Here is a 25,129-nt window from a genome sequence, read left to right on the forward strand (position 1 = left end):
TATCTTGGAAAGTTCTGTTTTTGGTTGCTATTTCTTCTGCTAGAAGAGTGTCTGAATTATCTGCTTTGCAGTGTGATCCACCCTATCTGGTGTTCCATTCAGATAAGGTCGTTTTGCGTACCAAGCCTGGTTTTCTTCCAAAAGTTGTTTCCAACAAGAATTTTAACCAAGAAATAGTTGTTCCTTCTCTGTGTCCGAAACCAGTTTCAAAGAAGGAACGTTTGTTACACAATTTAGATGTAGTCCGTGCTTTAAAGTTCTATTTAGAAGCAACAAAGGATTTTAGACAAACCACTTCTTTGTTTGTCGTTTACTCGGGTAAGAGGAGAGGACAAAAAGCTACTGCTACCTCTCTTTCTTTCTGGCTGAAAAGCATTATCCGATTGGCTTATGAGACTGCCGGACGGCAGCCTCCTGAAAGAATCACAGCTCACTCTACTAGGACTGTGGCTTCCACATGGGCCTTCAAGAACAAGGCTTCTGTTGATCAGATATGTAAGGCAGCGACTTGGTCTTCCTTGCACACTTTTGCCAAATTCTACAAATTTGATACTTATGCTTCTTCGGAGGCTGTTTTTGGGAGAAAGGTTTTGCAAGCCGTGGTGCCTTCTGTTTAGGTAACCTGATTTGCTCCCTCCCTTCATCCGTGTCCTAAAGCTTTGGTATTGGTTCCCACAAGTAATGGATGACGCCGTGGACCGGACACACCAATGTTGGAGAAAACAGAATTTATGCTTACCTGATAAATTACTTTCTCCAACGGTGTGTCCGGTCCACGGCCCGCCCTGGTTTTTTTTTAATCAGGTTTGAAAAATGTCTTAATCTATACACTACAGTCACCACGGCACCCTATAGTTTCTCCTTTTTTTCTCCTAACCGTCGGTCGAATGACTGGGGGGCGGAGCCTGAGGAGGGGCTATATGGACAGCTTTTGCTGTGCTCTTTGCCATTTCCTGTTGGGGAAGAGAATATTCCCACAAGTAATGGATGACGCCGTGGACCGGACACACCGTTGGAGAAAGTAATTTATCAGGTAAGCATAAATTCTGTTTCTCTGTATTGTCTGGGTCAAGGAGGTGGTGAGTGCCCCAGCCATTGGGAGTATAAATGTGCCGTTTTTTTGAGAAATAAAGATTGTTTAATTTCTGTGTCCTACTGACATTTGCTTAAGCTATGGAGGATTCTGAGATACTAGAGGGTACTCCCTCTATTCCAAATAGTAATTTTTGAGCAGGCCTTGGTATGCCCGCCCTCTCAACTATGTTCCACATGCCTTGACAATGTTATTAGGTCAAAGAAGGTTAACCCCTTTAGTACCACTTAGCCATTCACCTCTGAGGACTCACTGTCCCATGAGGTGCATACCCAACAGTCCTCTCCTTCTACACACACAACTTCCCGTAGCACGCTTGACCCTCCATTTGGAGGGGGCCTTTTACCATCAGATTTTACTGCGTAGTTAGAAATGGCGGTGTCTGAGGTCCTCAGTGCTTTACCTTGCCCTGCTAAACGCAAGCGTAAGGTTAAACATGCTCTCCTGCCTAGGGGTCATCATGTAATTTATTGGATTTCTCTGCTTTGTCTGTTATCCAACGATGAGTCGCACTCTGAGGCTTCAGAGGGTGAACTTTCTGGGTCGGAGTCTGCTGCCTCTAAGCCTCCTGCTGCGGAGGAACCAGCCTTTAGATTTAAGATTGAATACTTAAGTTTTCTTCTAAAGGAAGTCCTAGGATGTCTACATTAAAGGTTACAGAGGCCAAGCTGCCTGATGAACCTTTGATTCCTAAATTAGACAGAGTTTACGAGGACAGGGTAGTGCAAACATTATTAAGAATGAATGGGACAGAATTGGATCTTCCTTTTTCCCTTCGTCTTTCTTTAAAAAATGATTTCTGGTCCCGGACTCTCAATTGGAGTTGTGGGGTTCCGTCCCTAAGGTGGATATCACTATCTCCACGCTTGCCAAACGTACTACTATCCTGCTTGAGGATAGCTTGTCGTTCAGAGACCTGATGGATAAGAAGATGGAGACTCTTCTAAAAAAGATGTTTCAACCGGCAGCGGCTGTTGCCACGGTTGCTGGAACAGCTGCCTACTGGTGCGACTCCTTATTGGAATTGATCGAGGTGGAGGGTCCTCTCGACGTTATCCAAGAAAGAATTAAAGCCTTGAGAATTGTTAATTCTTTTATCTGTGATGCAAACATGCAGATTATTTGCCTAAATGCTAAGGTTTCTGGCCTTTCGGTTCAGGCCCGTCGGGCACTCTGGCTGAAGTCCTGGTCTGCGGATATGACTTATAAGTTCAGACTTCTTTCCCGTCCCTTTAAAGGAAAAATTTTATTTGATCCAGGCCTGAACTCCATTATCTCCATGGTTACAGGGGGCAAGGGTGCCTTCCTACCGCAAGATAAAAAGAACAAGTCTAAGGGACAAAGTTCTAATTTTCGTTCCTTTCGTTCTGATAAATCACAACGACAGCAGCCCTCTGCTAAACCCGAGCAAACCAAGAGTACTTGGAAGCTGGTTCAGTCCTGGAATAAATCCAAGCAGAGCAAGAATCCCGCCGAGACTAAATGGGCATGAAGGGGTGGCCCCCTATACGGCGCTGGATCGTGTAGGTGGCAGACTATATAGCTCTTTTCAGAAGCTGGTTCAGGGATGTGCAGGATCCAAGGGTCCTGGAGGTCATAGCTCAGGGATACAAGATAGGTTTCAAGTCTCATCCACCCAAGGGCAGATTTCTCCTCTCAAGTCTGTCTTCCAGAAAAGAGGGATGCCTTTCTGGGGTGCATGCAGGATCTGTCCTCCTTAGGGCTCATTGTCCCGATACCTATCGCAGAAAGAGGTTTGTGATATTATTCAAACCTTTTCGGGGTCCCAAAGAAGGAGGGAACTTTCCGCACAATTCTGGACTGGAGTGCTTAAACAAATTTCTAAACGTCCCCTCGTTCAAGATGTAGATTAGGTCCATCCTTCTTTTAGTTGAGGAAGAACACTTCATGACCACTATAGATCTGAAGGATGCTTACCTTCACGTTCCAATCCACAAGGATCACTTCCAGTTCCTCAGGTTTGCGTTCCTGGACCAGCACTTCCAGTTCATTGCACTTCCGTTTGGTCTATCTACTTCTCCAAGAATTTTTACGAAGGTTCTAGGGGCTCTTCTAGCCGTTGCCAGAACCCGGTGTATAGTAGTAGCTCCCTACTTGGACGATATTCTGGTACAAGCACCAGCTTTTCGTCTTGCGGAGGACCATTCGGGATCTCTTCTCTCTCTTCTTCAATCTCATGGATGGAAGATAAACCTAGAAAATAGTTTTCTTATTCAAAGCACCAGGGTAGAATTCCTGGGTTCTATAATAGACTCCATATCCATGAGGCTATTTTTAATAGACCAAACACGTTGCAAGCTTGCTTCGGCATGTCTTGCCCTCCGGACCTCCTTAAGGCCCTCTGTGGCTCAGAAATTTGTATGGAGGTAATTGGTTTCATGGTGTCCGGCATGGATATCATTACCTTTGCCAGTTTCTGTCTCAGACCGCTGCAACTGTGCATGCTGAGGCAGTGGAATGGCAATCATTCGGATTGGTCTCAACAGATCTCTCTGGACAACCGGTCGAGAGAATCTCTCTCTTGGTGGCTCTGTCCAGATCATCTGTCCCGAGGGACATCTTTAAGACCATCCTGGGAGATTGTGACTACGGACACAAGTCTATCAGGATGGGGAGCTGTTTGGGGTGCCAGTAAGGCACAGGGCCTGTGGTCTCAGGAGGAACACTCCCTCCCATTCAACATTCTGGAACTTTGAGTTATCTTCAATGCTCTGAAGGCTTGGCCCCATCTGGGTTCGTCCCGGTTGATCAGATTCCAATCAGACAATATAACCTTGGTGACTTGCATCAACCATCAGCGGGGAACGAGAAGCTCCCTGTCAATGAGGGAGGTATCTCGAATCCTGGAGTGGGCGGAGGCCCACGTCTGTTTTGCTGTCATTGACTCCCATTCCGGGTGTGGACAACTAAAAAGCGGATTTTCTCAGCAGGCAATCCTTTCAACCGGGGGAATGGTCTCTCCATCTCAAAGTGTTTGCGGAGATATGCAACAAGTGGGGGACGCCGGATATAGATCTCATAGCGTCTCGTCTCAATACCAAGCTACCCAGATATGGGTCGAGGTCCAGGGATCCTCAGGTAGAGCTAATAGATTAGCTGCATTAGCAGTGCCTTGGAGGCTCAGTCTAATTTACCTTTTCCCGACGTTACCTCTTCTTCCTCGGGTAGTGGCAGGCATCAGTGATACTGATTGCTCCATCGTGGCCGCGAAGGATGTGGTTCGGGGATCTGGTGAGGATGTCATCTCCTCCGTGGAAGTTACCTTGTCGCAGGGATCTGCTGGAACAAGGTCCTTTCGTTCATCAAAATCTAGATTCTCTGAGGCTGACTGCATGGAGATTGAACGCTTAGTCCTAGCCAAGAGAGGTTTTTCTGAGAGTGAGATTGATACTCTCATTCAAGCTCGTAAGCCTGTTTCTCGTCACATCTATTATAAGGTGTGGAGAACCTTCTTATTCTGGTTTGAAGAGCGCAGATTTTCCTGGCATAAAGTTAAGGTTTCCAGGATCCTATCGGTTCTCCAGGTTGGACTGGAGAAGGCCCTTTCTGCCAGTTCCTGTTTTACTGCACAAGAGGCTCTCGGAGCTTCCCAATGTACAGTCCTTTTGTTAAGGCTCTGTTTGGGATCAGACCTGTGTTTAGATCTAAGGCTTGGAGTTTAAATCTTGTTCTTAAGGTTTTGCAAAGGGCCCTGTTTGAGCCTATGCATGAGACTGACATTAAATTGTTGTCCTGGAAGGTTCTTTTTCTATTGGCTATTTCTTCTGTGCACAGAGTATCTGAAATTGCCTTGCAATGTGAGCCTCCTTATCTGGGTTTTCATTTGGATAAGGATGTCCTACGTTCTAAGTTAGGTTTTCTTCCTAAGGTCGTGTCAGACCGCAACATCAATCAAAGAGATTGTGGTTCCTTCCTTGTGTTCAAATCTTCCTCCTGTGAAGGAATGTTTGATTCATAATTTGGACGTGGTTCGAGCCTTGAAGTTCTACCTTCAGGCTACTAAGGATTTTAGACCAACTTCGTCCTTGTTTGTTGTCTATTCCGGGAAGCGTAAGGGACAGAAGGTCTCTTTGACTCCCTTATCTTTTTGGTAAAGGAATGTTATTCGCTTTGCTTATGTCACTGCGGGACATAGACCTCCTCAGAGGATTATGGCTCATTCTACTATAGCAGTGGCTTCCTCTTGGGCCTTAAACAAGGCCTCTATGGATCAGATTTGTAAGGCGGCTACCTGGTCCTCCTTACATACTTTTTCTAAATTTTACAACTTTGATGTTTTTGCTACGGCTGAAGCCGCTTTCGGTAGAAAGGTTTTGCAGGCTGTGGTGCCCTCAGATTAGGGTCTGCCTCTGTTTTTTGTCCCTCCCATTATCATTGTGTCCTCTAGAGCTTGGGTATGTTTCCCAACAGTAAGGATTAATGCAGTGAACTCTCCTTATATTAAGAAGGAAAACATAAATTATGCTTACCTGATCATTTAATTTCCTTCTGAATAAGGAGAGTCCACGGCCCCCTCCCGTGTTCTCCAATGGGCGGCCCACTAAATTATATTTTTCTTCTGGCACCATTTATACCCTGATATTTCTCCCACTGTTCCTTGTTCCCTCAGCAGAATGACTGGGGGAAGTGGGAAGAGGTATTTAAAGGGACACTAAACCCAAATTTTTTCTTTTGTGATTCAGACAGAACATGCAATTTTAAGCAACTTTCTAATTTACTCCTATTATCAAATTTTCTTCATTCTCTTGGTATCTTTATTTGAAATGCAAGAATGTATGTTTAGATGCCGGCCCAATTTTGGTGAATAACCTGGGTTATTCTTGCTGATTGGTGGATAAATGAATCTACCAATAAAGTGCTGTCCATAGTACTGAACCAAAAAAGCTTAGATGTCTTTTTCAAATAAAGATAGCAAGTGAACGAAGAAAAATTGATAATAGGAGTAAATTAGAAAGTTGCTTAAAGGGACACTGAACTCAATTTTTTTCTTTTGCGATTCAGATAGAGCATGCCATTTTAAGCAAGTTTCTAATTTACTCCTATTATCAAATTTTCTTTATTCTCTTGGTATGTTTATTTGAAAAGCAAGAATGTAAGTTTAGATGCAGGCCCATTTTTGATGAACAACCTGGGTTGTCCTTGCTGATTGGACAGCACCAATAAACAAGTACTGACCATTGGTCTGAAACAAAAATTTGCTGGCTCCTTAGCTTAGATGCCTTCTTTTTTAAATAAAGATAGCAAGAGAATAAAGAAAAAATGATAATAGAAGTACATTTAAAAGTTGCTTAAAATTGCATGCTCTATCTGAATCATGAAAGAAAAAAATGTGGGTTCAGTGTCCCTTTAAGCCTTTGACTGGGGTGTCTTTGAATCTTTGCCTCCTCCTGGTGGCCAGGTTCAGTATTTCCTAACAGTAAGGAATGATGTCGAATACAGAAGGAAATTAAATTATCTGGTAAGCATAATTTTGGTTTTTTTTTGTTTGGTTTTGCAAATGCTGTTTTTGAGTTCTAAATAAAGTTTTTAATGTATGATTTCTGCTTTTAAAAATCTCCCCTCTATTCTTGTCTCTTTCAGGATCCAGGTCCGCCACCACCCTCTCCTCTCCTGGGGTTAAAGCCATTGCAGTTACTGGAGGTGAAAGCTAGAGGGAGATTTGGCTGCGTGTGGAAAGCACAGTTATTAAATGAAAATGTAGCTGTCAAAATATTCCCGATACAGGTTTGTAGTGGCATGTTTAAACAGGGTTTCAAATTCTTTGTTCCAAATGTAGAGACTTGTTTTACTAAAACAATGTGAAGTAGTAGTATTGCTGTTCCTTTTCATGCAGCCATAAAAACTATAGTTACATGGAATTTAAATATATTTTATGTACCTATGGAATAATTGAACTGTCATGATTCAGATAGAGAATAATTTTAAACAATTTTTAATTCACTTATGTAAATGTGCACAATATTTTTATATGCGCACTGAGGCATCAGCTCCTACTGAGCATGTGCACGATTCACAGGATATAAGCGTATGCATTTTGTGATTGGCCGATGGCTGTCACATGATGCATTAGGAAGAAATGTAACTTTTTGACATTTGAGAGAAAATTCTACTACTCATTTGAAATTCAAACCAAATGCTTTTGTATTATTTTTATTATATATTAATTTATAATGGCATTCTACTTTGTTTAGTAGTCCTTTAAGGTTCTTGTATATATTTCTTCTTTTTTAAATAAGTGTTTGTAGTGTAGAATAGCAAAAGTATTAAAAGGTAAAATTATTTGTGTGCATGTAAAAAGATTGTGCACATTTATATAAGTGAATTGAAAATTGTTTCAAATTATTCTCTATCTGAATCATGACAGTTTAATTTTGACTCTTTAAGAACTCCAATTTTTTCCTAAAATGTTTTCTTTCATTTTAACATAGTATTTAAAGAGTAGAAAGATAACCGAGAGATGTAGTGTTGATTTTATAATCTTGCTGTAAGATGCTGATTATATTTCAATAGGCAATTTTTTCTCAATTCCTATTCTGTATACTTCACTGGATAGTATTTATCTCCACATGTATGCTGACCAGTGGCTTAGACCTTTTCTCCAACATAGGTGTGTCCGGTCCACGGCGTCATCCTTACTTGTGGGATATTCTCTTCCCCAACAGGAAATGGCAAAGAGCCCAGCAAAGCTGGTCACATGATCCCTCCTAGGCTCCGCCTACCCCAGTCATTCTCTTTGCCGTTGTACAGGCAACATCTCCACGGAGATGGCTTAGAGTTTTTTAGTGTTTAACTGTGAGGGCCAAGTTCATACGGTTTCAATCAGACAACATGACAACTGTTGCGTACATCAACCATCAGGGGGGAACAAGGAGTTCCCTAGCGATGGAAGAAGTGACCAAAATCATTCTATGGGCGGAGTCTCACTCCTGCCACCTGTCTGCTATCCACATCCCAGGAGTGGAAAATTGGGAAGCGGATTTTCTGAGTCGTCAGACATTGCATCCGGGGGAGTGGGAACTCCTTCCGGAAATCTTTGCCCAAGTCACTCAGCTGTGGGGCATTCCAGACATGGATCTGATGGCCTCTCGTCAGAACTTCAAAGTTCCTTGCTACGGGTCCAGATCCAGGGATCCCAAGGCGGCTCTAGTGGTTGCACTAGTAGCACCTTGGACCTTCAAACTAGCTTATGTGTTCCCGCCGTTTCCTCTCATCCCCAGGCTGGTAGCCAGGATCAATCAGGAGAGGGCGTCGGTGATCTTGATAGCTCCTGCGTGGCCACGCAGGACTTGGTATGCGGATCTGGTGAATATGTCATCGGCTCCACCTTGGAAGCTACCTTTGAGACGAGACCTTCTTGTTCAGGGTCCGTTCGAACATCCGAATCTGGTTTCACTCCAGCTGACTGCTTGGAGATTGAACGCTTGATCTTATCGAAGCGAGGGTTCTCAGATTCTGTTATCGATACTCTTGTTCAGGCCAGAAAGCCTGTAACTAGAAAGATTTACCACAAAATTTGGAAAAAATATATCTGTTGGTGTGAATCTAAAGGATTCCCTTGGGACAAGGTTAAGATTCCTAAGATTCTATCCTTCCTTCAAGAAGGATTGGAAAAAGGATTATCTGCTAGTTCCCTGAAGGGACAGATTTCTGCCTTGTCTGTGTTACTTCACAAAAAGCTGGCAGCTGTGCCAGATGTTCAAGCCTTTGTTCAGGCTCTGGTTAGAATTAAGCCTGTTTACAAACCTTTGACTCCTCCTTGGAGTCTCAACTTAGTTCTTTCAGTTCTTCAGGGGGTTCCGTTTGAACCCTTACATTCCGTTGATATTAAGTTATTATCTTGGAAAGTTTTGTTTTTAGTTGCAATTTCTTCTGCTAGAAGAGTTTCAGAATTATCTGCTCTGCAGTGTTCTCCTCCTTATCTGGTGTTCCATGCAGATAAGGTGGTTTTACGTACTAAACCTGGTTTTCTTCCAAAAGTTGTTTCTAACAAAAACATTAACCAGGAGATTATCGTACCTTCTCTGTGTCCGAAACCAGTTTCAAAGAAGGAACGTTTGTTGCACAATTTGGATGTTGTTCGCGCTCTAAAATTCTATTTAGATGCTACAAAGGATTTTAGACAAACATCTTCCTTGTTTGTTGTTTATTCCGGTAAAAGGAGAGGTCAAAAAGCAACTTCTACCTCTCTCTTTTTGGATTAAAAGCATCATCAGATTGGCTTACGAGACTGCCGGACGGCAGCCTCCCGAAAGAATCACGGCTCATTCCACTAGGGCTGTGGCTTCCACATGGGCCTTCAAGAACGAGGCTTCTGTTGATCAGATATGTAGGGCAGCGACTTGGTCTTCACTGCACACTTTTACCAAATTTTACAAGTTTGATACTTTTGCTTCTTCTGAGGCTATTTTTGGGAGAAAGGTTTTGCAAGCCGTGGTGCCTTCCATTTAGGTGACCTGATTTGCTCCCTCCCTTCATCCGTGTCCTAAAGCTTTGGTATTGGTTCCCACAAGTAAGGATGACGCCGTGGACCGGACACACCTATGTTGGAGAAAACAGAATTTATGTTTACCTGATAAATTACTTTCTCCAACGGTGTGTCCGGTCCACGGCCCGCCCTGGTTTTTTTAATCAGGTCTGATAATTTATTTTCTTTAACTACAGTCACCACGGTACCATATGGTTTCTCCTATGCAAATATTCCTCCTTAACGTCGGTCGAATGACTGGGGTAGGCGGAGCCTAGGAGGGATCATGTGACCAGCTTTGCTGGGCTCTTTGCCATTTCCTGTTGGGGAAGAGAATATCCCACAAGTAAGGATGACGCCGTGGACCGGACACACCGTTGGAGAAAGTAATTTATCAGGTAAACATAAATTCTGTTTTTTAATTAGGGCTATTGTCTTTTTAGTAATATTAGTTATGTAGCAGAGAAACAGTGTAGTAAAGCAATTGCCGGATAAAATAGGGTTTGAGTTCCCTAATGCCAAAATACCAATTCCTGCTCAGTAGAACACGTGTTTTTTTTTTTACTAAGTTAAAGATTCATTTTTTGAATGATGTGCATTTTAGATAATGTTGTGTTTAATAACCCAATGTCAAATTTCAGGACAAGTTGTCTTGGCAAAATGAATATGAAGTCTACAGCCTACCAGGAATGAAGCATGAAAATATCTTACAATTCATTGGTGCCGAAAAGCGAGGCACTAACCTTGATACAGATCTGTGGTTAATAACTGCTTTTCACGAAAAGGTATTTTGAAATTATTTATACCTTTTTTTTTTTTTTTTTTTTTCTTTTTTTTTTTTGTTTGTTTTTGTTTGTGTTTCTCTTGTAAAGGTGTACCAGTCCACGGGTTCATCCATTACTTGTGGGACATTCTCCTTCCCAACAGGAAGCTGCAAGAGGACACCCACAGCAGAGCTGTCCATACAGCTCCAACCCCCAACTGCCACCCCCAGTCATTCTCTTGCAGCTCTCGACAAGAAAGGAAGTATCAAGAGATATGTGGTGACTTAGTGTAATTTTTACCTCCAATCAAGAGTTTGTTATTTTTAAACGGTACCGGCGTTGTGCTGTTTTACTCTCAGGCAGAAATTGGAAGAAGAATTCTGCCTGGAGGTTTGATGATCTTAAACTATTTCAATTAAGATTACATTTTCTTCGTCGGCCATATGAATTTTTATAAAAATGTATTTTTGTCACCCAGGTTCATAAATAATTTACTCATAAATTCTGTCTTGGCTCACCCTATTAACCCTCATCAATAAAGCGTTGTCTTTGTAGATGTGCAAAGAAAAAACCAGACACCTAACTCTCAAGGCTGTATAAATCCCTCCTCTTGCTGTCTTATACATTTCTGCTCATGGAAGACAGTTTCCTCTTGCTGTCTCTGCTTTGTATAAAGTACCTTCTCTAAGTAATAATGATGGTACGTTATCTTGCGAATAAGAAAATTAAAGGGACAGTTTAAGCCAAAAAATAAATTATTCCTTTTTAAATGGTTTCCAATGATCCATTTTACCCGCTGGAGTGTTTTAAATAGTTTACAATTAGTTCCTTTACTTTTATTTCAGAAATTGATTGCGCCATTAAACTGAATGTAGCTCCCTCCCGCTACCAGAGCCATTGACAGCAGAAATGGGGGTACTTGGGGGACATCTGCAGATTCTTACCCACGTGCATGTTTTGATTTAGGAAACAGTACAGACTTTCCATTTTACATCCTGTATTGCCTCTGTTGGCTATTGGGAAAAAAACTTTGATGGTTGTTTTTTTCCAAGGTATTTTGACACCTTACAAATGTATTATGACTCAGTTTGATTGGACTGACTCTGACCTTATTCAGGAAGTCATTAAGAGTCTGCCCTGGGCTGAGATACATTTCCTGGGCAAGAAAAACTGATATTGTGTGCAATGGTTTTCTTTTATACTGGTGGTAAGATTTGGAGTGTAGGTAGCGACATATTTTTCACCTGTTGAGAATTAGTCACATGCCTTCCTCAGGTGTCACAGGGACCACTACTTTGCCTCATCCTGTTGGGTTGTCTATATACTCTACATATTATACGTTTTAGCACTGGTTGGTTTAGCTTTCTATTGGTTTGTGTATGTATGTATGTGTGAGATAGAGATATATATATATATATATATATATATATATATATATGATAGATATGTAGATAGGTGTGTATGTGTGTGTGTGTATATATATATATATATCAATTAGGGTTGCAACTAACTATTATTTTCATAATCGATTAATCGGCCGATTATTTTTTCGATTAATCGACTAATCGGATAAAAAGAGAATCAATAATAGTTTTCTATGTTTTAAATAAAATCCACATAATGAGTGTTACAAATATAAACTTCAGACTAAAACTTTACATTAACGCAACTGTTTCTTCAATTTTTATGCAGCAGAGCACAGTTTTATAATTAAACAAAACAAAACCACAAACTGTTTGAAAAGAGGTAGAACTAGAAAGAGTTAAACTATCACTGTTAACATTCTGTTATTCACTTTTTCAGAAACTTTGCATTGAAATGCAAAAATCTCAACATGTCCACATGCTTCTGGCTAAGGCTGGTTCTCTGTTTGCAGCTATATTTCCTGAAGCAGAGAAAAGGCTGTTGAGGTGTATAAGTAGGGTTTTGCCAATTTCACCAAAGTGGGATATTTATCTTTGTCAGCTCTTCACCAATGCTAAGTGTTTTCTACCTTGGCAAGGGGCCTCTCAATAAAGTAACCCTTGACTTCATTCTAACATAAAAATATCTTGAATATCTATATGCAATGGTAAATAACCGCTATAAGGTTAGGGGAAATATCTAGTCCGCTCTAAAAATAACGAATATATACTTTTAAAGGTTGAATCTGGTACATATCAGAATTTATAAAAAAAAAAAAAAAAATCAAAAGCGCTAAGGACTGTATATCAATAACAGGACAAAGCCTTACACATTTATTTATACAGTACATATAATCAGCAATAGCAAGCAATACGCTAATAATTGTGCAAACAGATAATAGTGCACATCAATTTAAATAACTCCCATCAATCTAGGGGCAAGGTGTAAACAACAAGCTTGGCACTATATCATGAAAAGCATAGTTCCAAATCACCAGATTTAATATAAACAATCCAAATGATGACTATTATATCTGGGTTGCACATAAGCCAGGGGTAGTTGTAAACGTATAGTGTCCTGAAAAAGTGAAAAGTAGACATCCTTTAGGCTAAGGACATAACCATAAAACACAATACCATATGCAGGAGTGAAGCAGCTGGTGTTGTGCACAAACCAACTAATTGCAAACCAACTAATTAACGATTAATCGATTATGAGATTCGTTGACAACTATTTTCATAATCGATTATGACGATTAGTTGTTGCAGCTCTAATATCAATAATAAGCACAGACCTTCAATGTCAGCAACTGCCAGGGTGCACATTTAAATGAAGTTGCATATCAGAGGGGAAAACGGCACTCACTGGACTTAGCATAAAAAATACTTTATTCCAATCATTGGAATAAAGTGTATTTCTCTTGTAAAGGTGTATCCAGTCCACGGGTTCATCCATTACTTGTGGGATATTCTCCTTCCCAACAGGAAGCTGCAAGAGGACACCCACAGCAGACCTGTCTATATAACTCCTCCCCTAACTGTCACCCCCAGTCATTCTCTTGCAGCTCTCGACAAGAAAGGAAGTATCAAGAGATACTTAGTGTAGTTTTTACCTTCAATCAAAAGTTTATTTTTAAATGGTACCGGCGTTGTACTGTTTTACTCTCAGGCAGAAATTAGAAGAAGAATTCTGCCTGGAGATTTGATGATCTTAGCGGTTTGTAACTAAGGTCCATTGCTGTTCTCACACATAACTGAAGAGTATGGAAAGAAAACTTCAGTTGGGGGGACGGTCTGCAGATTGCCTGCTTTGAGGTAGGTTCAGTATATTTTTTTCTAGAGAGATAAGGTCTAGAAAATGCTGACAGTTGCCTGGTATATTTAAGGTAAGCCTGATACAGTGATTTAACAACAACTGGGATCATGCTTGCAAAAAGGGATAATATTCATGTTAATACTCATATTACTTAGTGTAAAAACGTTTGCATGATTTATAAATAAAAACGTTTTTTCACTGAGGGTGATAAATCTTTATTTGGGGCCTAATTTCCACATGGCTTGTTAGATTACTCCTAGGAGTACTTTATTAAGGCCCTCTGACTTTGAGTGCATGGTGGGAGGGGCCTATTTTCGTTTTCAGTCTGAGACATCCAGCTTCCCTGAAGGAGTCCTCTGGCTTATAGGACCTCTATAGAGGGTTTTGTTCCTGCAAAAATCGTTTTTAAGGGCAGGTAGGAGTCACAGCACAGCTGTGGCAGTGTGTTTGGCTGTTTAACAGGTTTAATGTTTTTCTAATTCGTTTTTGGACCTGAGGGGTTAATCATCCATTTGCAAGTGGGTGCAATGCTGCTTTAGTCCCTTATACACACTGTAAAAATTTCGTAGAGTTTACTACTTTTTTCACTGTTTTGCAGTTTATGTGGTAGTTTTTTTCTCTTAAAGGCACAGTACCGTTTTTTATTATTGCTTTTTTCACATTTATTAAAGTGTTTTCCAAGCTTGCTGGTCTCATTACTAGTCTGTTAAACATGTCTGACATAGAGGAAACTCCTTGTTCATTATGTTTAGAAGCCATTGTGGAACCCCCTCTTAGAATGTGTACCGAATGCACTGACCTTTCTATAAGTTATAAAGACCATATTATGGCTTTTAAAGATTTATCACTTGAGGTTTCTGAGACTGACAAAAGGGAGGTTATGCCATCTAGCTCTCCCCACCTGTCAGAACCTATAACTCCCGCTCAAGGGACGCCAAGTACATCTAGCGCGTCCAATGCGTTTACTTTACAAGACATGGCGGCAGTTATGAATCATACCCTCACAGAGGTATTGTCCAAACTGCCAGGGTTACAGGGAAAGCGAGACAGCTCTGGGGCTAGAACAAATACAGAGCTCTCTGACGCTTTAGTAGATATGTCTGATATAGCCTCACAATGTGCAGAAGTTGAAGCAGGAGAGCTTCTATCTGTGGGTGACTTCTCTGATTCAGGGAAGGTGTTACTTCAGTCTGACTCTGAAATGACAGCATTTAAATTTAAGCTTGAACAACTCCGCGTGTTGCTCAGGGAGGTTTTAGCGACTCTGGATGACTGTGACACCATTGTAGTCCCAGAGAAATTGTGTAAAATGGACAAATACTTTGCAGTGCCTGTTTACGCTGATGTTTTTCCAATCCCTAAGAGGTTTTCAGAAATTATTACTAAGGAATGGGATAGACCAGGTGTGCCATTCTCTCCCCCTCCTGCTTTTAAGAAAATGTTTCCTATAGATGCCGCTACACGGGACTTGTGGCAGACGGTCCCTAAGGTGGAGGGAGCATTCTCTACCCTAGCTAAGCATACAACTATTCCTGTCGAGGACAGTTGTGCTTTCCTAGATCCTATGGATAAGAAATTAGAGGGTTTCCTTAAGAAAATCTTTATACAACAAGGTTTTATTCTCCAGCCTCTTGCATGCATTGCCCCAGTCACTGCAGCAGCGGCTTTCTGGTTCGAGTCTCTGGAGGAGGCTTTACAGGTAGAGACCCCGTTGGATGATATCCTTGACAGGCTTAAAGCTCTTAAGTTAGCCAATTCATTTATTTCAGACGCCGTTTTTTTTTTAACCAAGCTAACGGCTAAAAATTCAGGTTTTGCCATTCAGGCACGTAGGGCGCTATGGCTTAAATCCTGGTCAGCTGATGTCACTTCAAAGTCTAAACTTCTCAATATCCCCTTCAAAGGGCAGACCCTATTTGGGCCTGGACTGAAGGAGATCATTTCTGATATTACTGGAGGAAAAGGCCACGCCCTTCCCCAGGATAGGTCCAACAAGTTAAGGACCAAACAGACTAATTTTCGTTCCTTTCAAAACTTCAAGAGTGGCGCAGCTTCATCTGCCTCTTCTACAAAACAAGAGGGAAATTTTGCCCAGTCCAAGCCAGTCTGGACACCTAACCAGGCTTGGAACAAGGGGAAACAGGCCAAAAAGCCTGCTGCTGCCTCTAAGACAGCATGAAGGAGTAGCCCCCTATCCGGGACCAGATCTAGTGGGGGGCAGACTTTCTCTCTTCGCCCAGGTTGGGCAAGAGACGTCCAGTATCCCTGGGCTCTGGAGATTGTTTCCCAGGGATATCTTCTGGATTTCAAAGCTTCATCTCCTAAGGGGAGATTTCATCTCTCACAATTATCTGCAAACCAGATAAAGAGAGAGGCATTCTTACATTGCATTCAAGACCTACTAGTTATGGGAGTAATCCACCCAGTTCCAAAGGAGGAACAGGGGCAGGGCTTCTATTCAAATCTGTTTATATTTCCCAAGAAAGAGGGAACTTTCAGACCAATCTTGGATCTCAAGATCCTAAACAAATTTCTCAGGGTCCCATCCTTCAAGATGGAAACTATTCAAACCATCCTACCTATGATCCAGGAGGGTCAATATATGACTACCGTGGATTTAAAGGATGCTTATCTACATATTCCGATATACAGGGATCATCATCAGTTTCTCAGGTTCGCCTTCCTAGACAGGCATTACCAGTTTGTGGCTCTTCCCTTCGGGTTATCCACGGCACCAAGAATCTTTACGAAGGTTCTAGGGTCCCTTCTGGCGGTTCTAAGTCCGCGGGGTATAACAGTAGCCCATTACCTAGAAGACATTCTGATACAGGCGTCAACTTTTCAAATCGCCAGGTCCCATACGGACATTGTTCTGGCATTCCTAAGGTCTCACGGGTGGAAGGTGAACGAAGGAAAGAGTTCTCTCTCCCCTCTCACAAGAGTTTCCTTCCTAGGAACTCTGATAGATTCCGTAGAAATGAAGATTTATCTGACAGAGGTCAGGTTGTCAAAACGTCTAACTTCCTGCCGTGCTCTTAATTCCATTTCTCGTCCGTCAGTGGCTCAGTGTATGGAGGTAATTGGATTAATGGTAGCGGCAATGGACATAGTTCCGTTTGCCCGCCTACATCTCAGACCACTGCAACTTTGCATGCTCAATCAGTGGAATGGGGATTACACAGATTTGTCCCCTATACTAAATCTGGATCAAGAGACCTGGGATTCTCTTCTCTGGTGGCTATCTCGGGTCCATCTCTCCAAGGGAATGAGTTTCCGCAGGCCAGAATGGACTATAGTAACGACAGATACCAGCCTTCTGGGCTGGGGTGCAGTCTGGAACTCCCTGAAGGCTCAGGGTTCGTGGACTCAGGAGGAGGCCCTCCTTCCGATAAACATTCTGGAACTAAGAGCGATATTCAATGCTCTTCAGGCTTGGCCTCAGCTAGCTGCGGTCAGGTTCATCAGATTTCAGTCTGACACCCTCACAACTGTAGCCTATATCAACCGTCAGGGGGGAACAAGGAGCCCCCTGGCAATGTTGGAGGTTTCAAAGATAATTCTATGGGCAGAGGTTCACTCTTGCCATCTCTCAGCTATCCATATCCCAGGAGTAGAGAACTGGGAGGCGGATTTTCTAAGTCGGCAGACTTTTCATCCAGGGGAGTGGGAGCTCCATCCGGAGGTATTTGCCCAGTTGATCCAACTTTGGGGCAAACCAGAACTGGATCTCATGGCGTCTCGTCAGTACACCAAGCTTCCTTGTTACAGGTCCAGGGATCCCAAGGTCCTTCAGCCTGGCTTATGTGTTTCCACCGTTTCCTCTGCTCCCTCGTCTGATTGCCAAGATCAAGCAGGAGAGAGCTTCGGTGATCTTGATAGCCCCTGCGTGGCCACGCAGGACTTGGTATGCAGATCTGGTGGACATGTTATCCTTTCCACCATGGGCTCTGCTGCTAAGGCAGGACCTTCTACTTCAAGGTCCCTTCAAACATCCAAATCTAATTTCTCTACGTCTGACTGCTTGGAGATTGAACGCTTGATTCTATCAAAGCGTGGTTTTTCCGAATCGGTCATTGATGCCTTAATTCAGGCTTGAAAGCCTGTCACCAGGAAAATCATAAGATATGGTGTAAATATCTTCATTGGTGTGAATCCAAGGGTTACTCATGGAGTAAGGTCAGGATTCCTAGGATATTATCTTTTCTCCAAGAAGGATTGGAGAAGGGTTTGTCAGCTAGTTCCTTAAAGGGACAGATTTCTGCTCTGTCTCTATTCTTTTGCAGAAACGTCTGGCTGAGGTTCCAGACGTTCAGGCGTTTTGTCAGGCTTTAGTTAGGATCAAGCCTGTGTTTAAACCTGTTGCTCCGCCATGGAGTTTAAATTTAGTTCTTAAAGTTCTTCAAGGGGTTCCGTTTGAACCTTTGCATTCCATAGATATTAAGCTTTTATCTTGGAAAGTTCTGTTTTTAGTAGCTATCTCCTCGGCTCAGAGTTTCGGAGTTATCTGCTTTACAATGTGATTCCCCTTATCTGATTTCCATGCAGATAAGGTAGTGTTACGTACCAAACCTGGGTTTCTTCCTCAGGTGGTATCTAATAAGAATATCAATCACGAGATTGTTGTTCCTTCACTATGTCCTAATCCTTCTTCAAAAAAGGAACGTCTATTACACAATCTTGATGTGGTTCGGGCTTTAAAGTTTTATTTACAAGCTACGAAGGATTTTCGTCAAACATCTGCTTTGTTGTCTACTCTGGACAGAGGAGAGGCCAAAAGGCTTCGGCAACTTCTCTTTCTTTTTGGCTAAGAAGTATAATACGCTTAGCTTATGAGAATGCTGACCAGCAGCCTCCTGAAAGAATTACAGCTCATTCTACTAGAGCAGTAGCTTCCACATGGGCTTTTAAACATGAGGCCTCTGTTGAACAGATTTGTAAGGTGGCGACTTGGTCTTTGCTTCATAGCTTTTTCTAAATTCTATAAATTTGATACTTTTGCTTATTCGGAGGCTATTTTTGGGAGAAAGCTCTTACAAGCAGTGGTGCCTTCCGTTTAAGTTCCTGCCTTGTCCCTCCCTTCATCCGTGTCCTAAAGCTTTGGTATTGGTATCCCACAAGTAATGGATGAACCCGTGGACTGGATACACCTTTACAAGAGAAAACAAAATGTATGCTTATCTGATAAATGTATTTATCTTGTGGTGTATCCAGTCCACGGTCCGCCCTGTCATTTTAAGGCAGGTGTTTTTTATTTTTAAACTACAGTCACCACTGCACCCTATAGTTTCTCCTTTTTTTTTTTTTTTTTTTTTTCCCTTGCTTTTCTTTGGTCGAATGACTGGGGGTGACAGTTAGGGGAGGAGCTATATAGACTGCTCTGCTGTGGGTGTCCTCTTGCAGCTTCCTGTTGGGAAGGAGAATATCCCACAAGTAATGGATGAACCCGTGGACTGGATACACCACAAGAGAAATACATTTATTAGGTAAGCATAAATTTTGTTTTTTTATGCTTTATCCTTCCATAGAATAAAACGCTGCACCACCCGGTACCGAAACGTCTGGAGGTATTTGTGCTATGTGATTAAATTGTATCATTCTCAAAACCGGTGAGTGCAGCGTTTTATTCTATGGAAGGATAAAGAAATTTTGTGTATGCATTACACGCAGCACTCTGGCTGTTGCTAATGTGGTAATAGTGAGTGCACCTGAAATTGTGTATGTATATATATATATATATATATATGTGTGTGTGTATATATATATATGTATATGTGTGTGTGTGTGTATGTATGTATATATATCTTTCATGTAATTGGCAAGAGTCCATGAGCTAGTGACGTATGGGATATACATTCCTACCAGGAGGGGCAAAGTTTCCCAAACCTCAAAATGCCTGTAAATACACCCCCACCACACCCACAATTCAGTTTTACAAACTTTGCCTCCTATGGAGGTGGTGAAGTAAGTTTGTGCTAGATTTCTACGTTGATATGCGCTTCTCAGCATGCTGAAGCCCGGTTCCTCTCAGAGTGCAGTGAATGACAGAGGGATGTGAAGGGAGTATTACCTATTGAATACAATGGTCATCCTAACGGGGATCTATTTCATAGGTTCTCTGTTATCGGTCGTAGAGATTCATCTCCTACCTCCCTTTTCAGATTGACGATATACTCTTATATACCATTACCGCTACTGATTCTCATTTCAGTACTGGTTTGGCTATCTACTTTATGTAGATGAGTGTCCTTTGGTAAGTATGTTTTCTTTTATTTATGACACTCTCAGCTATGGTTTGGCACTTTTATATGTAAAGTTCTAAATATATGTTTTATACTTATATTTTCCATGATTCAGGTTAATCAGTATATTTCCTTCTTACAGACTGTCAGTTTCATTTTGGGAAATGCATATGAAAAAACAGAAAAGAAAAAAAGAAAAATATTTCTTAAGTGAAAATTTTCAAATTGACTTTCTTTTCTAAATGTTATGCTATAATTTATTGCGTCATTTTTGGCGCGAGAATTAAGTTTGTTGAAGTAATGTCGTCATTTCCGGCGTCTTAGTTGGCGCTGAGAGTTTTTATGTAGTTGCGTCATCCATGACGCTCGTGTTTGTTGCAGACGTTCTTGGCGCCAAAAAATATTTTGTTAGTTGTGGGCGTCATACTTGGCGTCAGATCTTTGACATTATTTAAGTTCTTATTTCATTTTGCTTCTGGTTTCCAGAGGCTTATTCTGTTTGCATTTTTCCCCATTCCTGAAACTGTCATAAGGAAATTGATAATTTCTTTTATAAGATAAGACAAGTCCACGGATTCATCCTTTACTTGTGGGATATTATCCTCCTGCTAACAGGAAGTGGGAAAGAGCACCACCGCAGAGCTGTCTATATAGCTCTTCCCTTGACTCCACCCCCCAGTCATTCTCTTTGCCTACTCTAAGTAATAGGAAGGGTAAAGTGAAAGAATGGCTGAGGAGTACTTAAGAAACTTCAGTGTGAGGAACGTTTTTCATGCTACAAGCATTGAGGTATGTTCACTCATTTTTTTCTGGAGAGACTGTGTTATTTCAGAATTGGCTGACAGTATCCCCATGAGGGAAAGGGTAAGCAGTAATCCTAATGTATAGAGAGGGGTATTACTGGACCTGTATATTGGGCTATAAAAAAATGGTTGACACTGATGATATGATGTTTGTGGGCAAACGTTTCTATGTTGGGAGTTACAGATAACATTTTTTATGGCAAACGTTTTTTTTTGTTTGTTTTTTTAAATATTTTTTTTATTGAGGATTAAGCATTACAACAGATGTCACAACGCAGGTGACTAACATGTTCACATATATATATAAACATTATGTTGTTGTAATAACACAGTAGACATAGCTATTGATGGAAATGTAGAGCACTAAGATATGTACCACATAAACCTCATTTTCGAGTAATATGAACAAAAATATCCACTATGGAAACCTCATTTTTGAATAACATGAACAGACTTTAAATACAGGGACCGGGTAATACTTCAGTCCTACATTTTAACTCAACTTTCTAGGGACTTCATAAAGTCAGCTTAGGAATATCTGTCCGTACACTTCATCTAGTAATCACAGTGCGCACCTCCAGGCGGGGGAGGCCTTTTATGGGAAGAAGGAGGGAAAGGAGAGATATGAGCTCCCATATTATGGGAAGGGGGAGGGGGGGTAAGAAGGTGGAGGAGGGGGGTTAGGACAGGAGAGAGGGGGGGCGATCAGTTTTTGGTAGGAAGTTTAGAAAAGCGGGTGCTATTGGTTAATTAGCACAGCTTAACTGGGTATGCAAGTTTAATTATGGTGATTGGAGTGGTCGGAAACTTTAACATGACTGTATATTTAACTGTGATCTCCCTGATGGTAAAACCAGGTCTCCCAAATCTGCCAGTATATTTCTTCCTTATCCATACTAAAATAGAAACTTTGTTCCATTTTGGCGTACACCTGCATTATAGATGTAATAGCTGTAATATCTGGGGGTTGGGTTTGCTTCCAGGCCCTTGCTATCGCCAGTTTCGTGGCCGCTAGGACAAAGATGACCAATTTAGAAACGTGGGTTGGGACGCTCCTCTGGAAAATGTGGAGGAGGGCAGTTGCAGGAGTGAGTGGAATAGAGAGCCCAAGGTTAGCACAGAGGATTTTTACCTGGTTCCAGAGAGGTGCCAGTTTTGGGCAGTCCCACCATACATGCATACCTGTGCCTCTTTGCATGCAATCTCTCCAGCATAGAGGAGACGTTGTAGAAAACATCTGTGACAGCCTCGTGGGAGTATAGTACCATTTTAGGAATAATTTCATGTAGGCCTCCAAGGTATTTGCACAATGTACCGTCTTTTTAGTTAACGTCATAGCTGTACATAGGTCTTTATCTGAAATAGGTCTGGATAGATCTCCCTCCCAAGGCCTCAGTTGCCAGGGTCTGTCTCTGTTAGTGGACAACTGTAAGAGGTCATAGTGGAACGATATGAGCCTAGGAGTCTTAATAGGAAGCTGCCATAACTTTTCCCAATTAGTCAGGGGCCTATTTAGAGCTTTGGAGAATCCCCATGATGTCATAAAAGCATAAAGTCTCGAGTGTTTAAAAGAGGCCCACGAGGGGGGCTCTGGGATAATTGTTCTTATATTATGGGGAGTGAGTAAAGTACCCGAGAGGTATAGGCGGGAGACCACTTTCAGGTATCATTCACTCCACTGTTGTATGTGTGTGTCGGGGAGAGCTGCCAGTAAGGCTGGTATGGAATGAATGGGTGACGGGTGTGGGGCAATGTCGCGTAGATTTCTAAGGCTATACCAAACTTTCAGATTATCTCTGATAATGACATTTTTTTGTCTCAAGCTGTCATAGCAGTGACTAGGGATCCAGGGTAAATCTGCCAACTTTAGGCCCAGAGGAAGGGCTAATGCTTCTATGCTTTTCCAGCCCTGTAGTTCCCCTTTGTCTGCCCACGCTGTGATGTGAGAAAGCCTGGCTGCCTCATAGTATCCGCGTATGCTAGGCATTGCAACCCCTCCATGTTCATATCTCTTTTGGAGCATTTTCGCTGCAACCCTGGGCCTAGACCTATTCCAGATATAGTGTTGTCCAAGAGATTGGAGCTTATCTATTAAAGCGTTGGGGACATTAAGAGGGATACAGCGAAAGTAGTACAAAATTTTGGGCAAGATCGTCATTTTGAAAGATGCGATGCGGCCTAACCATGAAATCTCTTTAAGACTCCAAGAGGAGGTAAGCTCAGTAACCTCTCTAATAAGGTTTGTATAGTTAACGGTAATAACTATTTTCGGGTCTGGACCAAGTTGTACCCCCAGATGCCGAATGGTGGTTCGTGACCATTGGAAAGAGTACAATGTTTGCAGTATATCTAATTCAAATGCTGGGATGCATACCGGCAGAGCCTCCGTTTTGGCGACATTTACTTTGTAGTAACTATGAGCTCCAAACTCAGTGATAATATCAAAGAGTGCTGGCAAGGAGCCTATTGGATTTGTTAAAAAGAGCATCGTCCGTGTACAGTGCAATCTTTGCAGTCACGCCTATGGCAAACGTTTTTTACTTTATTTAAGAATGGAGGGTACACATGGCTTCACATGGCTAGGTTTTAGACCGCTCTGGTGCGGTTATTTTAGGCGAGAGAGATAGGCGGGGCCTATTTTCGCACCTCAGTTGCGCAGTTGTTTTTGCCAAGCAAGCTCCAACTCCGGTGGGCCTATCAGAGACAGTTTGGGCCTAATCGAAGGGTTAATCCTTTTTTACAGACCCCTGAGGGCAGGTAGACGCCACAGCAGGGCTGTGGCGAGGTGCAGGGGGTGTTTTTGTTTGAAGTTAACGTTTTATAGCACAACGTTTTTTTGGTAAGGGTTAAGTATTCCTTTCCTTGTGGGGCAAACTTTAGCTGACAAGTTGGAATGCATTTGTCATAAAATTGTGATTATTTTATCGTTTTAAAGCAGTTTTGGAAAAATTGTATGCTTTTTTTCTCTTAAAGGCGCAGTACCGTTTTTTCAGATTGTTATTTTTTTCATAAAATAAAGTGTTTCAAGTCTGTGGTCATTACTAGCCTGTTTTAACATGTCTGACATTGAGGAAAGTCAATGTTCCATGTGTTTAGAAGCCATTGTGGAACCCCCACTTAAAATGTGTCCCTCATGTACTGAAAGGGCCTTACATTGCAAAGAACATATTTTAGCTTATAAAAGTATGTCTCAGGATGATTCTCAGTCAGAAGAGAATCAGGTTATGCCATCTACTTCTCCCCAAGTGTCACAACCTTTAACGCCCGCCCAAGCGACGCCAAGTACTTCTAGTGCATCTAATTCTTTCACCCTGCAAAATATGGCCGCAGTTATGTCTACTACCCTTACAGAGGTATTATCTAAACTGCCTGGTTTGCAGGGTAAGCGCAGTAGGTCCGGTATTAAAGTAAATGCTGAGCCCTCTGATGCTTTATTGGCCATCTCCGATGTACCCTCACAGTGTTCTGATTTGGGGGTGGGGGAATTGCTGTCTGAGGGAGAGCTTTCTGATACAGGAAAGATGTTCCCTCAAACAGACTCAGATATGACGGCCTTTAAGTTTAAGCTTGAACACCTCCACTTGTTGCTCAGGGAGGTTTTAGTGACTCTGGATGATTGTGACCCTATTGTAATTCCAACAGAGAAATTGTGTAAAATGGATAGATGTCTAGAGGTCCCTACTTGCACTGTTTTTCCAGTCCCTAAGAGCATTTCTGACATTGTTACTAAGGAATGGGACAGACCAGGCATTCCGTTCTCTCCCCCTCCTACTTTTAAGAAAATGTTTCCCATATCTGACACCATTTGGGATTCGTGGCAGATGGTCCCTAAGGTGGAGGGAGCTGTTTCTACCCTGGATAAACGTACAACTATACCTATTGAGGACAGTTGTGCTTTCAAAGATCCTATGGATAAAAAATTAGAGGGTCTTCTAAAGAAATTGTTTATTTATCAGGGTTTTCTTCTACAACCTATAGTGTGCATTATTCCTGTAACTACTGCAGCTGCTTTTTGGTTTGAGGCTCTAGAGGAGTCTCTTAAGGTTGAGACCCCATTAGATGATATTTTGGATAGAATTAAGGCTCTCAAGCTACCTAATTCTTTTATTACAGATGCCGCTTTTCAAATGGCTAAATTAGCGGCAAAGAATGCAGGTTTTGCCATTGTAGCGCGTAGAACGTTATGGCTTAAGTCCTGGTCTGCTGATGTGTTATCAAAATTTAAGCTGTTAGCTATTCCTTTCAAAGGTAAGAACCTATTCGGGCCTGAACTGAAGGAGATCATTTCTGACATTACTGGAGGTAAAGGCCATGCCCTTCCTCAGGACAAGACGAATAAAATAAGGGCCAAACAAAATCATTTTCGTTCCTTTCGAAACTTTAAAGGTGGACTCTCTACATCCTCCTCTGCCACAAAGCAGGAGGGGAATTTTGCTCAATCCAAGTCAGTCTGGAGACCTAACCAGACCTGGAATAAAGGTAAACAGGCCAAGAAGCCCGCTGCTGCTACCAAGACAGCATGAAAG

General features: G+C 41.9%; 1 protein-coding gene across 2 annotated transcripts in view; it reads left to right on the forward strand.

The window, feature by feature from the left end:
• ACVR2A (activin A receptor type 2A) overlaps positions 1–25,129 on the forward strand; it is a 398,918-nt gene that overhangs the window by 236,887 nt on the left and 136,902 nt on the right. For both annotated transcript variants that reach the window (XM_053698276.1, XM_053698277.1), the window contains 2 exons: positions 6,695–6,838; positions 10,220–10,363. In XM_053698276.1, the coding sequence (XP_053554251.1) occupies positions 6,695–6,838; positions 10,220–10,363 (288 nt within the window). The remainder of the gene's footprint in view (positions 1–6,694; positions 6,839–10,219; positions 10,364–25,129) is intronic.

This window comes from Bombina bombina, chromosome 1 (genome assembly GCF_027579735.1).
Source record: "Bombina bombina isolate aBomBom1 chromosome 1, aBomBom1.pri, whole genome shotgun sequence".
Lineage (NCBI taxonomy): Eukaryota > Metazoa > Chordata > Amphibia > Anura > Bombinatoridae > Bombina > Bombina bombina.